The 16708-nt window shown below is 39.3% G+C and overlaps 4 protein-coding genes across 4 annotated transcripts; 2 read left to right on the top strand and 2 right to left on the bottom strand.

Annotated features, from left to right (window-relative positions):
• Window positions 1-1147: 1147 nt before the first annotated feature.
• On the top strand, window positions 1148-2900 carry LOC135674507 (WAT1-related protein At4g08290-like). The gene is made up of 6 exons (XM_065184430.1): window positions 1148-1461; window positions 1531-1593; window positions 1665-1995; window positions 2144-2308; window positions 2380-2531; window positions 2599-2900. The coding sequence occupies exons 1-6, from the start codon at window positions 1241-1243 to the stop codon at window positions 2726-2728; spliced, it is 1062 nt and encodes a 353-aa protein (XP_065040502.1). The 5' UTR covers window positions 1148-1240; the 3' UTR covers window positions 2729-2900.
• Window positions 2901-3129: 229 nt separating this feature from the next.
• Window positions 3130-8462, bottom strand: LOC135674506 (uncharacterized protein At2g39910-like). Its single transcript, XM_065184428.1, has 8 exons — window positions 8346-8462; window positions 7811-8264; window positions 7631-7717; window positions 6737-6927; window positions 4853-5048; window positions 4160-4224; window positions 3665-3766; window positions 3130-3544 (listed from the first exon to the last, which is right to left on the bottom strand). The coding sequence occupies exons 1-8, from the start codon at window positions 8405-8407 to the stop codon at window positions 3427-3429; spliced, it is 1275 nt and encodes a 424-aa protein (XP_065040500.1). The 5' UTR covers window positions 8408-8462; the 3' UTR covers window positions 3130-3426.
• Window positions 8463-8675: 213 nt separating this feature from the next.
• Window positions 8676-11490, top strand: LOC103985359 (probable receptor-like serine/threonine-protein kinase At5g57670). The gene is made up of 7 exons (XM_009403025.3): window positions 8676-9443; window positions 9540-9794; window positions 9870-10027; window positions 10097-10176; window positions 10252-10387; window positions 10459-10608; window positions 10692-11490. Exons 1-7 carry the CDS (start codon window positions 9134-9136, stop codon window positions 10851-10853), a joined length of 1251 nt encoding a protein of 416 aa, XP_009401300.2. The 5' UTR covers window positions 8676-9133; the 3' UTR covers window positions 10854-11490.
• Window positions 11491-11840: 350 nt separating this feature from the next.
• On the bottom strand, window positions 11841-15677 carry LOC103985867 (uncharacterized). Its single transcript, XM_065184429.1, has 3 exons — window positions 15503-15677; window positions 12744-13886; window positions 11841-12019 (listed from the first exon to the last, which is right to left on the bottom strand). Exons 2-3 carry the CDS (start codon window positions 13877-13879, stop codon window positions 11986-11988), a joined length of 1170 nt encoding a protein of 389 aa, XP_065040501.1. The 5' UTR covers window positions 13880-13886; window positions 15503-15677; the 3' UTR covers window positions 11841-11985.
• Between the last annotated feature and the right edge of the window lie 1031 nt (window positions 15678-16708).

Genomic DNA, 16708 nt, shown 5'->3' on the forward strand with positions numbered 1-16708 from the left:
TATAAATATATGTATATATATATACATATATATACATATATATGTATGTATATATATATATGGATTTAAAAAAAAAAATTAAAGTTTGAGAATTTCTGCCTCATATTTGAAAAATTCTCGTAAAGTATATTTTTTTTAAAAAATAACTATTCTACTCTATTAGCCACCATCTTCTTCCTAGCTCCTAGTCATGCTTCTGCCCCATTGAGCGCCCCCCTCCGCTAGACCTATCTTATGACGAAAGTACAGTGACCCTCATTAGAGTTATGATAGAGGCATAGGCTCCGTGACTAGTAATGGAGGCTATGGGTGAGAGCGAGCCACCTCTTTTCGCCTAGGATTATTGATGAGAGAGGGCACAAGAAGACATGCTAATGAGGAAGGAGTGAGAGGAGGCTACGTAGCCCCTCTACGGCCAATAACAAATGTGCAACAATAGATCCTTGCACGAGGGCTACAGGCGATAGTAGCAAACCCTTACTCGAGGGCTATGGGTGGCACCCAACCGTGTAATGGAGGGAAGAGGCCAGGGTTGCATGTGACGACAACGGATCCTCATGCAAGGGTTATGAGTAGAGAGAGGTAGCCATGGTTACAGGCGATGGTAGCTCTCCCTTGCATGAGGGCTATAGGCAACGACGATGGGTTCCGAGCGTTGCCGTAAGGAATGTATGTGTGCGATGGTGTCGGGCGGAGACGATCACGATAGTGGGTTTAAAAAATATATTTTTTTTAAAATTTACTAAGAGTATAAAATAATCTTTTTATGCTACCATAGATGGTTTATAAGAATTTTTAAACTTATGGTGTTATCTAAAAAAATATCAAACTTAGAGAAGCCAAAAATAGGTAAACAAAAATTTTCTATTTTCCATCAACTTTAAAGGAGGCAAGCACTCATTGAAAGGACACCGACAACTCACGTTGGAGTGGACCAGACCTGCATGTGGTAAGACTTCATGTTTGCGGCCTATCCATCAACGAGTCATGCATGTTTGCAGTAAAATAATCGCTATATGTACTTTCGAATCAGAATGAATATATTCGAATTGATTAGTATATTATCACATTAATAATATATTTCATGTTCCAATTCACCTAACAATTTCTCGAAGACCAATTGATATGATGCAACTTTCTTCCAATTTTTCGTTTTATTTACTGTATTATTTAAGGCGTCAGTAATATTCACTGGTTTTCTCATCACATCCACCACCAGAGGGAGGAGAGGATTGCTCGAATGGCAACGGAGATCGGCGGCCGGCCGGGTGCATCTCTGGCCAGTGCGGCGGCGCTTCCCTACCTCGTGATGCCGTTGACTAACCTCTGTTTGTCTGGTTTCTTGGCCATCCTACGGTCCGTCCTCCGCCCCTCCACCGGAGTCAGCGCCACCACCTTCTTCGCCTATTACCAGCTCCTTGGCTCCCTCCTCCTCTCCGTCCTCGCCCTCCTCTTCGAAAGGTGTCCCAACACACGCAGATATGTGGTCTTCTACCTCCTGTAACCAATCTCCTTCATCTTTTCTTGCAGCGGCAGAAGACCCAAACTCACCTTCCGTATCCTCTGCTCGGCGTTCTTCGTCGGCTTCCTGCAGTTGAGCCAATCCATTTCCCGCTTCCTGTGTGAATTCTATGTCGTTTGTATGATGGTTTTGTTGTTGGTAGAATCCCAGTAGGGGGGCTGATGCTCTTGTCGAGCCTCCGTTACATCACGACGACATTCCAGAGCGTGGCGCTCAACACGATCCCATCGCTGGTGTTCGTGCTGGCCGTGCTATGCCGGCGAGAGCGGTTCCGGTTCTGGAGCGTCGGTGGACAGGCGAAGCTCTGGGGGGTGGTCGTCTCCGCCGCCGGTGCGTTTGCGATGGTCATATCGGACCGTGACTCTACAGAGTCGTCGGCATCGATCGGGTCGTCATCCCACGCGGACTGGCTGCTGGGGACGACGATGGTCGGACTTGGTGTTGCGGCAAGTGCCATTGCCGATCTTTCCGTGGTAAGAAATCAATCGCATTCTGTGTCGATAAATACACCTATGACGATTGCTGCATATTTAATTCATGTTATCAGAGGAAAAATGTACGACTCACTGTTGCTTTGCTTTGTTCCACTCCGTTGACTTCAACTCTGCAATTGACGTGCAGGAAAGCATCGCTTTCAGGTATCCTGCGGATCTAAGCTTATCGGCCATGATTGCCGTATGTGGTACCATTCAGACCTTTACAGTAGCAGCCTTCATGGAGAGGGACGCTTCGGCATGGAAGATCCATCGGAAAGGAAGCTTGCAGCTCGTCGCCATCCTATATGGGGTGAGAACACTCCCTGCGTATTTGGTCTTCTTCTTCTTCTTCTTGTATACGCCAAGGGATCATGTTCGCAGGGAATCCTTGTTACGGGGCTGTCATACCTTGGAAGGATCTGGTGCATACACCGGAAAGGCCCCGTCTTCGCGACGGCATTCTCCCCGCTGCTGGTGGTCTTCTCGTTCCTCCTCCACACGCTCGTCTTGGGAGGCGCCACCCACCTTGGAAGGTTCGGTCGAATCCCTCCTCCCCGTTTGATCTCACTTCACCGTGCTCAATGCCTCCGCTGTCTCCAGTATTCTTGCGGCAGTGCTGGTCGCAGCGGGCCTGTATCTTCTTTTGTGGGCGAAGTCTACGGATCAAAAGATGGAGGACGGAGATGAGAACCAGCAAGTCGAAGGGTCTAATGAAGAACCGCTGCTGTGAAAGATATCCTGTGTGGTACAAATATAAAGGAAGAATCGGACATTATGACAACTTATAATTATTTTTGTTGTCGAATAATGTAATCAGACATCATCCTTATCTTTGATTTGTTATTGCAATTGTTATTATATAATATAATCAAACTTCATCCGAAGAAATAGGAAGAAAAATGATTTTACAAGGTTATTAGGATCATTACTTTTTCTCTTGAAATTTGATGCTCAAATCTAAGAAAGAAATCAAAGGTTTGATAAATATAAAGCAAGCAAACCCTGTAAATGTGGCTTTACAAGAAATATACTGACTTTGTCAAATGAAAAAATCAAAAGATCTACAAAAATTGTCAGCATTATTGCTAACCATTTGGAATTGTAATTACAAGAACAAGGGAAGAACTATAATGAGGATACCAGTACAAAATCTATATCCACTAAATTTTAACTTCAAATGGAGAAACAAATTAGAGTCTTGTAACCCACCGATGATCTTGATTACAAACTAGGTTTACAAAGGCATGATTAGTACCAGTTTAATATACTGACCATTGACATGTACCAGAAAACAAAAATATAAATCAGTGGCGTCAGTCATCTAACCATTGGGATTTCCATTGATTTCTACTCTATTTACTGCTTCTTAGGACTGTGTTTTCCTGTTCAAAAAAGGTCAGTGTAGATCTTGTGAGTGACCTCCATTGCTTAAGGAACTTGTTGCAGAGTCTCGTTCAGCAGATTATTAAAGGAGGATATCATCATTGTCAAGTCTGGATCATTCTTGTGCTTTTCCCAAACTTTTTCGAACTGTGAACCTTTGCATCTAATTAGGAGAAGAAAAATTAGATGGGAAAAGGGAAACTAAGAGGATCAGGAAAGTAAAATGAGATTATGGGAGCATAGAAAATATGGAGTTAGATATAAATGATGCAGAGTTCCTCACTGCTGAAGCAACACCAACAACTGTAGAATTTGGATGCGAAGAGGTTCTCGATTTTTTCGGACTGCTGTTTCCTTGTACAGAAGAGTTAGTTCATCTACCAACCTAAGGACAGAATATAATAGGAGTCAGCACTTAATTTGAATGATTCTATGAGAAAAAAGAGGAATAAGTCAAGTAATTTAATATGCAAAATCTACCAACACTAGAAACAGGGTTTGAGAAGGGATCATGCTTTTTTGTACGAAAACGAAACTTGAATTATCATGACTTTAAACAACAAACTATGTTACCTAAAAACATTCAGGAAATTCAGTAAAATGAAAATTGACATTAAATTTGAAGATTTTACTCCTAGAAGTGGACATATAAGAAAAAGGAAAATTCATCAATGCTCAAGATAAAACTGAAGATGCATTGATGATTAACAGCAAATATGAGGGTTCAAGCAGATACAAGAATAAAATAGGAGTGAGTGACATGAGCAGTCACTTTTACCTTTCGAAGTAGGGTGACTTCCGTATCCATGTTAGCTTTATGATAGTCTTCAGCCGCTCTAGAACCTGTAAAGATATGGACATAGTTCAAACTGAAGAAGTATTTGTACTCAAATGGATTAATCTTCCATGATTATCCCAATGGTAGATTCATATATTATGTTCAAAGAAATGTCAAGAAGCATAATCCAATCCAGATCTGCAAGCTGTTGAGATTTAGTTTCCTAAGTAAAAGTGGCTGGATTATGAAGATTGAGATCAGTAAAAACCAGAATGTGCATGTTGATCCTCCAAATATCACTTCAGGATCATATATGAGTTGCACACCATCAAATTATTTTGATTATTACATTGCTAGCAAATTTACTGAAGAGATATTTGAGGTGAAATCTGGACAACATTTTCACTTCAAACCATCCAATCATCCTAGTATTACATACTAGCCTGGTTGAAATGCAAATGTAAAGTAAATAGAACCGTAGGCGGCACAATAAGAATTATGTCAAATCCTTCTTGATAGTTAATTTTTTTCTAGATTTTATTAGTCAAAGGATCAAAAGGTAGTTAATGTGCAGAAAACAGATCAACTTGAAAATTCCATGACAATACACTGGGGGGGAAAAAAGCTACGTAACTGTCACAACAGTTCCAGAATTGTAATAAAAACAATGACAGCGTTGCCTTTACTCCTTACCAGGAGAATGGTCTCTTCATCATCAGCATGCATCCACTGGAAGAAAAGATTAAAAATGCGACGGAAGTGTGCCAATATAAACAGACCCATAACATCAAAAACTGGCTCAATTTGAGCAAGCCATGCAATACGACGCTCCTTTTTGAAAGGCTGGCGTTCCAAGTGGCCTAGCATCTCATTTAGCATTCTTTCAAACCTAACAAAAAATAGTTGGCATATCATAGGTGTTTGCTCACTAGAATGGCTAGGAAAAACACTTGATATTCACACGAAATGTAATAGTCAATATTTGTGAAAGTTAAAGACTAGATACCAGTAGTACTGAAATGCACCTTTTTTTTACAAAGATGTTGCCCTCTTTTTGCTTTTTATTTCACAATAAATGTTCTTCATCCAGATAAAACGGCCAAAATCACAGTTACATTAAACTTCATTATCATCTATGAATATTAAAAAAATATGAAATCTTTGCTATTTTCAGGTTACAATTTTCCAGATCCAGTGTTGAAATATCAAACTATCTTGACTTACAACATCATAAGATGGTGTTCTATGTAGCAATGATTTTAAGATGCATGAAGAAATTGTTCCTATACTATTCATAGCCTCGAGAGTTTATTTTTGGCAATGTAAAGCTTTGAGCCTCTTCTCATTTATGAAGATAGATTGAGAAGGCACATACTAATGTCAAAAGAAATATGCATATTCGGTTTAGCTTAGGTATCTACAAACAAATATATAAGATAATGCAGAATATAATCATGCAATAAAATCTTGTCGACTTGGAAAAAGTAAAGACATAAACCTTGTTCGTTACCAGAACATATGGAAGTTCAAACTGATAAGTGCATTAGCAAAAATTCAACTTGTCATTTCAATAATCAATATAAAAAACCTTTATCGTAAATTACAAATTTGCTAAGCAAAATTTGATTTTGGTATGTACAGCTTTGTGTGGAAGTTTGCTTCTAGCAATCAACATAAAAATACAAAGTGGCTTAGACATTAAACTTTTCGAGCTGAGATGATGGGTCATGAAACTTCTCATATCATGTGTTCATGAATAAAGTATGGTTGTAACTCTTGCTACCAACCTTCAACAGAATTACTGCCAAATCTCAAGAATTAAGAAGGTTTTGGGCACTAAAGCTAGATGGCAGAATCAACATTCTCCAGAACTTCCAAAACTCATAAACCTAGACCTTATAATCTGCCTCCTTAAAGAACAAAGTTGCGTATCATGTTTGGATTGCTTCCCTTTACACCAGACATACCAAGAGCCAGACACATAGCAGATTCTGCCTCAAGTGAAGAGTCATTGAGTCAAGTTTTCTAACTTTTGGAGCATTTTATAAGAATGACCAATTTCCCACACACTCACTCAATCTGCTGTTGCAGGGAACAAATAAGCAAACAGAAAACAAAGTTCATACAGTTTACCTGAGGGGATTACTCTACCATATGCATATCCAGATTAGTAAGAGGATAAAGTAGGACGTGTCCGTCAAGATTGACCATAAAAAGGTTATACAGATGCAACTAAATAATCTATAAGTCCAACGACTGGGAAACATGACTTGAAATAGCAAATTTGACATCATAAATCCTCATTTCTAGCATCATGTACGCAGGAAGATGATGAACAGAATGTTATTATTACAATTAATTTCTTCTTTGAATTCAAAGACATGCTATATAGACACATACATTGACATATTGTGCCTTTTTGGGCCCTCTAATATTTCCTATTCACATATATTGTTAATAAAATTTGCTAAGTCTGAAATATAGAAGTAATTTCGTGAAAGCTATAATTGTGCTACAAGTTTTATTCCACATTGACAGGTAACAAAAAGTAAGCATAAGTATCATAAGAATACATACCAAGGGCTACGAGGATTTGTTTGCTGCGTAGAGGTCAATAAAAGCACAGACACCTCAACAATACGATCCCACAGCTCATCTGCTGCAAGAATGTTTCGGCAGCATACATCAAGGACTGCCTCCTCGTACCAACCTAACTCAGCTGAATTCACATTTTTCACTATGTGTATAAAGCTAACAATACCCTGCTCCTGGAATTAAATAAAAAGATTGTTATTCCCTTCCTTTTAAAGCCAAAGAATAATCTCTCAATAAAAAACATTACAATCATATAGAGTTTCTAAAGTAGGTTTACAATCCTAGAAAAACAATGGATGGTATCTGTAAATACATAATAACATAACTAGAGTACTTGTAACAGCACGCAAATAACATAGAGTCTTTATGAACAGATTTTCAAGTCAACTACAATTTGAGAGGTTCAAGCAAGCACAACTAACTTTGTCACATTCCTTTCCAGTGATCATGTTTCAAAAAATAAAACAGGATCATGTTTCAAAAAAATAAAAAGAGAGAAAAAAAGCCAAACTGAGCCATCAACTGTCAATAATACATTACAGGTGGTAGTGAGATGGATATGATGTGCTGAAAAATTAATTAGACAACACGAGTGATGACGATAAACCTACAGCCGTAAGGCTAAAATGGATGAAGGATGTTTTGTATCTGGGAGATGCTTTGGAGTAACCAAAACAAATTTATAGTACAGAACATTAGTCCCCATCATGTGACACAAAACCATGAGAAACAACACCAGGAAACTCCTGATTTTAGGTAGAACACCAATAACAGAAAATGAAGAAGGGCATAAACTACGACGCTTCTCAAATTTAAGTTATGCAAGAAAAAGGTTTGTAAAAGTAGCTAAAGGATGGGAAGAAGAAGATATCGCACCTTCACTTCCGCTGACCAGTGATCCAAAGACGTTAGTGCGCACGGGATGACCAACCATAACAACTTACCCAAATCAGGATAAGCAACCTAGACAACCATCAAACTAGTCATCATGACAAATGGCACCCCATTCTTCAATGCAACAACGAGGTAGAGAAAACCTACTACGAGGAGACAAACCTGGGAAACTAGCCACCTAAACTGATGAGCCGCCACGATAGCATACGCCACCGGCGCCTTCGCCGAGGCCGCGATGACCTCCTCCTCCTCTGTATCCACACAGCTCTCCTTTATCACCCCTTTCAGAGCCGGCAACACGTCTGGCAACAGCCCAATGACCATCTGCTGCTCCGACTCGAAGGAAGCAGCTCTAGATAGCTCTCGTAAAGCCGATTTCGACGCAAAGATGAGATCTTTCGTGACCCAGAAGAGAGTGGGGGATTCGTCCCCCTCAGCCGCGGCCAGGGCTGCGCAGCAGAGGAAGAAATCTCTAACCTCCTTCCGGAACCCCTCCTGTGCTTCCCGGTCTCCGCTCGGGAGAAGGGATTCGACGAGGGATTTGATGGAGACGGAGGCACCTTCCGGAGGGGCATATGGGGTTCGCGACAGGGTTTCTCGAATCGACTCAGATAACCTGCTCAATTGGAGCGATGCAGAGAGAGAGAATAAGAAAAGGAGGTGAGCGGAGAGAAAGGAGGGGAAGAGAGAGCGATACCGGAGAAGAAGGCAGCGGGAGAAAGAGTAACACTCGGGCCCTTCGGCGGTTGACGCCGCCATTGCGATGGAGAAAGAGTAAGTGCAGTTTTACATATATATATATATATATATATATATATATATATATATATATATATATATATATACACCCTTATATATATGTGTAATTATATATATATACACACCCTTATATATATATATTATAGATCTAAATTCCAAAAGGACAACAAGTAACACCAAATTCTTGAGTTCCAAAGACCACCTTATGCACAACTAAAACACATATGTCACAAGACAGTGGCAAAGGAATTGACCTAATCCCCATTGATGATTGCTCTTTTTTTTGGGGAAGATAAAAAGTCCAGTCTCAGTTGCTGTTGCTGCTTTGTTCTATCTATATCTCAATTATTCTTACTTGAGATTCCAGCCATGGCTCAACTGCTCAAGAGCTATTATCTATGTGAGAACTAAAGCCCATATATGCTACAAGGAAGACAAATGGCAGAGACAGTGACCTACTGCTGCTGATTGTTCCACCTATTGCTCAATTGTTCTTCCATTTTGAGTGCCATCTAAAGCTCAAATGCAGAAAGAACTATCAGCACCAAGTAACAACAAGCATTTGAGTTCCAAGGACCACCTTCCACACAACCAAAGCACATATGTCACAGGGAAGACAGTGGCAGAGAAAGTGACCTACTTCCATCTACAAAATTCCCCTTCTTCTCTTGCTTGTTGTATCTAACCATCGTACCCAAAAAAAAATGCTTCCTTGTATCCCTTGGAATGCAAAGCATCATCTCCTCTGTTTTGCACACAGCTTTTCTTACTTTACTCCTCCAATTAATGCTTCTGCATCTTCCTCCACTTCCCCTTTGCTTTGAGGCTTCTCTTCGTCGGCTTGCTGGATTGCAGAGCAGAAGAATGAGGCAGTTGTACAGCAAGAGCAGAAGCCTCAAGCGCCTGATGTCTGTCGCCATCGGAAGGAGGAGCAGAGAAGAAGAGAGCACAGAAGAGATTGCCGCCCCTGTGAAATCAACCTGGAGATGCTTCTCCTATGAAGAAATCCACGCAGCGACCGACGGTTTCCACAAAGGTCTGTCGATTCTTTAGTATTTAAGCCGCGCTGCAACGAGATTTGCTCGTCAAAATCTCATCTTTTGCTCGTTGTGGTCGATCCTGGGTTGGGTAGATAACTTGGTGGGCAGGGGAGGGTACGCGGTGGTGTACAGGGGAGTGATGGCAGACGGGCAGGCGATAGCCGTGAAGACGATGGTGGGAGCCTCCACGGACGAGCAGAGGGAGAAGGACTTCTTGACGGAGCTCGGTACCGTCGGCCATGTGCGGCATCCCAACGTCTCCGCTCTCCTGGGTTGCTGCATCGACCGCGGCCTCCATTTGGTCTTCGAGTTCTCTTCGCGCGGCTCCGTCTCCTCCAATCTCCACGGTAAAGCCAACGAGAACTCTGCGAAGGTATGAGGAAGGTGGATTCAGCTGCGGCCTTTGCCTGTGTTGCTTGCAGATGCGAGTTCACCACCAATGGCTTGGAAGCTGCGGCACGGCATCGCGGTGGGCACCGCCCATGGGCTTCATTACCTGCACAAGGAGTGCCCGCGAAGGATCATCCACAGAGACATCAAGGCCTCCAACGTCCTCCTTACTGCAAATTTCCAACCTCAGGTACGGCCCGCTGCCGCCTGCCGCTTCTAAGAGCACATCTGATGCCAAGCCAACATCTTCACGTCTCAGATCTCAGACTTCGGCCTTGCGAAATGGCTTCCGTCAGAGTGGACTCACCGCGCCATCTCGCCGATCGAAGGCACATTTGGGTACATACTTCTCAACTCTTGGATTCAAGCTACTCACTCCGATGCACGTAATGGAGGAGCTCATGATATCCACAGATGCCTGGCGCCGGAATATTTCATGCACGGCATCGTGGACGAGAAGACCGATGTGTTTGCGTTTGGTGTCTTCCTGTTAGAGATCATATCAGGTCGGAAACCGGTGGATGGATCTCACAGGAGCTTGCTCAGCTGGGTAAATGTCAGCCAATGTTCTTATGGATCATATCAGGTGTTCGATCTTTTGCCTGACTTGTGTCACTGCAGGCTAGACCTTTTCTAGATGATGGCAGCTTACAGATGCTGGTTGATCCAAGATTAGGTGATGATTATGACATGGAGCAGCTGAAAAGGCTCAGCTTTGCAGCCTCTCTCTGCATCAGAGCAACAGCATCATTGCGGCCTTCCATGACTGAGGTTACTGATTGCTGTTAGAAATATTTGTTTGAGTGTATATGACAAGCAACACATCTGATAGCATGGTTTTGTTCTAAATGTAGATACTGGAGCTATTGGAGGGTGGTGAGATTTCACAAGATCGATGGAAGATGCTTGAGGAGGAAGAGGTGGAAGAAGAGTTTTGGGGCTTTGATGATCTTGACGACGACGACGACGACGGCGACTGTGATACTCCCTCAACACCTTCAACAGGCAGTTCTTAACCATGACGACACAGTAGCATTTAGATAGTGTGATGTTTATGTACTTAATCTAGTAGGTAAAGGCCTTCCAAACCAAACTACTTATTTGGGAAGCAAGCACATGAACAGAATGGCATCACCTGACTGTCTTCTACCATCACTACTATGGAAAGGCAAGTGCAGCAGTTCTGGTTCTTTGTCCAGCTTCAACACAGACAAGGTAGAAACCTAAATGATTAGTTGAGGTAAGATTAGAAATCATGTTGGGTTGCAGAGGAATGGTGGTTGAAAGTTGATAGAAAGAGGCCATGAATATTCTACCAAATTGCACAGTAACAAGAAACACCACATTCAAGACAGGTCAAAGGCTTTTGGATTCATCTCCTTTTTGGACTATCCTGTGCACAACACTGCTCTCCAAACTCATCAAGAAAACTCAGCAAGTTAGAGAAGCAGAAGATGGATTATCTGTTGTATAGTTTTGTTATTTATCTGCAGGAGTCTAATCAGATTGCTCACAGGCTTGCAAGTTTTTGGAAAAACTACATGTACTCCTCTCTTTTGCAATGCAACTGATCAGATAAAACTTTGTAATGAATATTTAGAAGTTGTCTATTTTATGAAGGATGCTGATGGCCAGCTTTGTTCAAAAGAGAAACTATGTTCCAGTGTCATACCAATCTGTGCCTACTACTTGATCTCAGTCAAAGTTGCAAGATCATAACTCTCATGGTGGCCAAACTGGAAACTCAATGATTGGTGGGACTAAGAACATAAAAGAAGCTTTAAATTGCAATCCCTATATCATCGCTAAGATGAGTTCTACAAAGTTTTACTACCAATGGAAGGCTGAGATCAGAAGATCTCATCTTCTTTTGTGACGCACAGTAAGGATCCACTTGGGGTTGACTAATTTAAATCTGCTCATCATGCATTATAACAAGAAAACCTGTAGTAGTAAACGACTCATAAGATAAGCTATAGAAACAAGAAAAGCCCACATTGATGTTTCCTGAAGATTTGGTTGATGATTATATATTCACAGAGTACTGTCAACAGGAAAAACCTATAACAACGAGAAAGAATTCAAACCTAACAAAATGAAAAGCATGTCCCAAGAGGACCAACCGACTGCTGCACATTCGTGTGGCCATCAATAATAGAAATGGTAATGGTACATTCCATACCTGTCCACATGAAAAAGGATAGCATATCAGAAGCAACCAAGGGGAAGATGAATCAGACAAGTCAAGTACCAGCTATCTAAGATATCGTCTTACCAATCTTATGGCGAGCAGTCTGACTACGATATCTCATAATTCAAAGTACATGGTCTTATGATAGAAAGGTAAAAAAAAAGTGTTATTGTTTATAATTCAAAGTACACAGTTTGACTACGATATCTCATAATTCAAAGTACATGGTCTTATGATAGAAAGGTAAAAAAAAAAGTGTTATTGTTTATATATTCCCTTAACTGCTTGAAATGCAATGGTAAAAAATATACCTTCTCATAAGGATGTGTCAAAGAGATTTCCAAGTCTTGTTCATACAGAGTAGTATTTTACTTTAAGAACAGATACCAAGATAATAAATGAACTCACTCCATGAGTGGAGTAATCACTATGTCATTCTTGTTTGGCTTAAGAATAAGAAATAAAGAATAATGGTCAAAATTTCCCCCTTCAAGTAAATATCTAATTCTATCATATTGTTAGGATTAACTAATCTAATGGATACATTATTTGATCAGATAAATATAACCCCTTCACATCCTATCAATTATGATTGTTTGGCAGGATGTCATGGATTGTTCCTTCCCTCACTTGTTCTCCAACCAAATGACACCATGGTGTAAACATAATCCAAGGGCCAGTATGTTATAAGAAACAAGAAACAATTTAAACCCACCTGTATTGATTGGGGATCACCAGTGATGTGGCAGCAGTTCTTACAAGTTCATCGTTGGTTTCAGCGAATCTGTAATCTCTTAACTCTACAGGTCTTATGGCAGCAGCTCTTGCAAGTTCATCATTGGTTTCAGTAAATCTGTAATCTCTTGTATCTACAGACCCTGTGGCAGCACCAATGGCAGTTCTTGCAAGTTCATCATTGGTTTCAGCAAATCTGTAATCTCTTGTGTCTACAGATCTTGTGGCACCACCAACAGCGGTTCTTTCAAATTGAACATCAGTTGCAGGAAATCTGTAATCTCTTATATGTACAGACCTTGAAGAATCTTCACCTACATAGAAACCATCATAGTTTGACCAATGATTGCTTCGTACACGTCTTCTGGATCTCCGCCGATTCCTCAAACCCCTAAAGCTCAGAAACAGTTTACAACATAAAAGAGAGGTCCACCATTTTCCCCTCCTCCTACGAAAATCTTCATACTCATCACCAATTTCTGAGTCCTCATACTCAATGACATAGTCCCCCAATACCACGGCATGGGGTACTTCTGAATTTATGATGCTCAAGACATCTATCATCTCTGATGACTGCTGGAACTTTTCCCACTTTAGTTTTTGTGCAGGATCAATTTCAGAAGGACGTGAATGGGGGTGTTTCCGTTGAGCATGTTTCTGGAGCTTATAAAAGTTGCCAACATATGTACAATGTTTCTCTTCACAACATCGTTTCTTCATGTTCAAGTAAAAACGGGCATCATCAATAATAAGCCAACCAGTTACATCTCCCCTGCACAATGGACAGGTTGGAAGGCCGCTGGAGCTTGAAGAGGTGCCTTGAATGAACGTCACAGATACACCATTTGGACCAGATGGGACTTCTAAAACAGCAGGCACTCCATATGCACTTTTGAACCGCTCCAAACAATTTGAGTGGTTTTGACCAGTATCACACATGAAAGGCCGACATCCCTTGTCATGCGAAGAGCACCAAAGTAGTACCCCATTGTGAGGAAATTCCAAACAGATCGAGCATTTAACATCTTCCCAATCAAAATCCAGTTTGATGTTCACCAAGTCCAATCCACAGGTGCTCCGCTTCAATGCTTTTTTGTCAGATGTACATAAGGCCATCTCAGATCTGTGCTACGTAAACATCATCACTATTTATTAAATTGGATCAAAATTCACTTAAAAGATTTGCTAATCATCAAACAGCACAAATTAGAAAATTCCAAGAAATTAGCTTCTTTAAGAAGTTGGCTCCTGTAGAACCTTTGTTGAAAGAGGAATAAGGAAAAAATAACAATATAATTGTTGCAAAGGTGAACAGTACAAGAATCTATGACATGATAAGGATGGCAATGCACCAGATTGATAAAAATAGAACCATATATTAACATACTTCATCGACAATTATAAGAGACCTCAAGAGCATCATCATTAGCTATCATCAAGCTATTTCTCAAAGAAGTGAAGGTAATTTTCTCCTTGTTTTGCACTCCTCATACATTCAGTCTTGATAATTCGACCTGTGTGATTTCCTCTGACACCTAAAACGATTTCAAACAGATCTGGTCAAACTTCCAAAAATACTTTAGTTGGGTAAGTTGCCATGCAAAAGGGTATCTGATGCTGATACTATTGTATTTTTTCAAAATCTGGTATATCTTTGTGCCATATAAATACAACAAGATTGTAGAACTCAAGAACATCTAAATACGTAACTTTGTTTTTCTCGATTATAGTTAGTAGTTGTGACTTTCTTGCTTATTTGTGACTGAATTGCAAATAGCAGTTATCTTTCTTGTTGTTTATGAGTGATTACCAAACCAACTTGTCTACTGTAAAAGTAAGAATAAAAATCTTGCACTACTCCGGTGGAGTGCACCGACAAGTAGATGACTGAATGATGGAGCAACCAATCCATAAGTACCTAGAAAAACGAAGGAATATAATGCCAAACTAACATAGTATCAAGAACATCGAATACTAATGGATGCTCATGGTGGTGCTCCGATGCACAATTGCATGCATCCCTATATATGGAGTTTACATCACAAACAACAGGATCTGTAATCTAGACTAAACAGAGGATTTCGAGTATTACTCAAAGTTTGGTGCTTAGATCTATCATGTTTATAAAAAGAATGTCCAATATGGTCAAATTAATTTTCTCCTATATTTCATCCACTTTACTATCAGTCCACTGCTTTGTCATAATTCTCTTCGTTATAAAAGTACATATCGTTTGCATTATTGCAATACAAACACATTTAAGCTTGTGCTTGTGAGGTATCAGTTCAACATTGCTCACCACCGCCACAGATTTGGATTACCCGACTACTCACCGAGCACTGGCTGTCATCCAACCATGGAAATGGCAACAAAAAGAAGTTGCACCAACAAGTCAATTCAGCGAAAAGACATGTTCATGTCGAATTACGAAAAAAATCGAAATAATTTAGGTGAACAATCCGACAATTCTGGGAACATGGAAAGCAAAGAGTCGATTTGTCAAATCATCGGATCAGTTGAAGATCAAATTTTTACTGCTAAATCACGGAGAAACAACATAAACAACTCACTAATTGGCCCGTCTCAAGACCAAAACGTTGCTTCCAAATCGAAAATGGCGCACTCCAATGGACAAATCGAATCAAGAAAAACAAAGATTACCATTAAACTCAGAGAATATTCAATACAATAATGGAAGAGCCGATAGAGCGACAACGATGGAAGGAGGCGTCGACCAACCTTGTTAAAGATCGCTCGAAGAAGCAATAGAGAAGTGAAAAACCCTAACCCCGGATCTCTATATGACGTCGGGAGAAATCAGCGAGAGAGAGAAGGCAAGAGAGTGAGTCGCACAAAGGATCAAAAAGCTCCGATTTTTATCCTTGTATTCCGGATTAAATCGACTACGGAAGAAGTGCCGCCCACAATGGCGTTGATGGAGATAAGCAAAACCAGAATTCGTATCTTTATTCTCTGTATATAAAACGCAAATTAGAGTTGACTTTTACCAGAAACGAAAGCGACGGCTGACCCCGTGTCAATCACGTGTCATGCACGTGAGAACACATGGAGGGAAGTCGTCTTATCATGATTGGGAAGTCGTCTTATCATGATTAGGATAGTAAAACATCCCAACAAATTGAGTATGTATTAACTCCACACCATCAAATCAATTATTGCATGTATTAAAAAATAAAACTATATATACATATCACATTAAAATTGAAAAAAAATTAATATTTTTTAACTTCAAAGATGAAAACAAAATTAATTAAACTAATCAACATCTTCACATAAAAATAATTACTGAACCCATATGATGAATTATATAATTAAATTGCTATTCTAAATTTCATATTTTCCTTATTTTTATTATTCTACTATATTTATTAAAAAATGTGCATCAATACCAAATCATATGTTTTTGTTAGCATTATATATATATATATATATATATATATATATATATATATATATATATATATATATATATATATATATATGTATATATATATATATATATATATATATATATATATGTATATATATATATATATATGTATATATATGTATATATATATATATATGTATATATATATATATATATGTATATATATATATATATATATATGTATATATATATATATATGTATATATATATATGTATATATATATATATATATATGTATATATATATATATATGTATATATATATATATATATGTATATATATATATATGTATATATATATATATGTATATATGTATGTATATATATGTATATATATATATATATTTATATGTATGTATGTATGTATGTATATATATATATGTATATATATATATGTATATATAATATGCATCCTTGATCAGTGATTTAAACTTATCGATAATATTTTTTAAGAAAATAGAAAATAACCCATGACAATTTCAAACTCAAGAAAAG

The sequence above is a fragment of the Musa acuminata genome, chromosome BXJ1-5, assembly GCF_036884655.1.
Source record: "Musa acuminata AAA Group cultivar baxijiao chromosome BXJ1-5, Cavendish_Baxijiao_AAA, whole genome shotgun sequence".
In the NCBI taxonomy this organism is placed as follows: domain Eukaryota; kingdom Viridiplantae; phylum Streptophyta; class Magnoliopsida; order Zingiberales; family Musaceae; genus Musa; species Musa acuminata.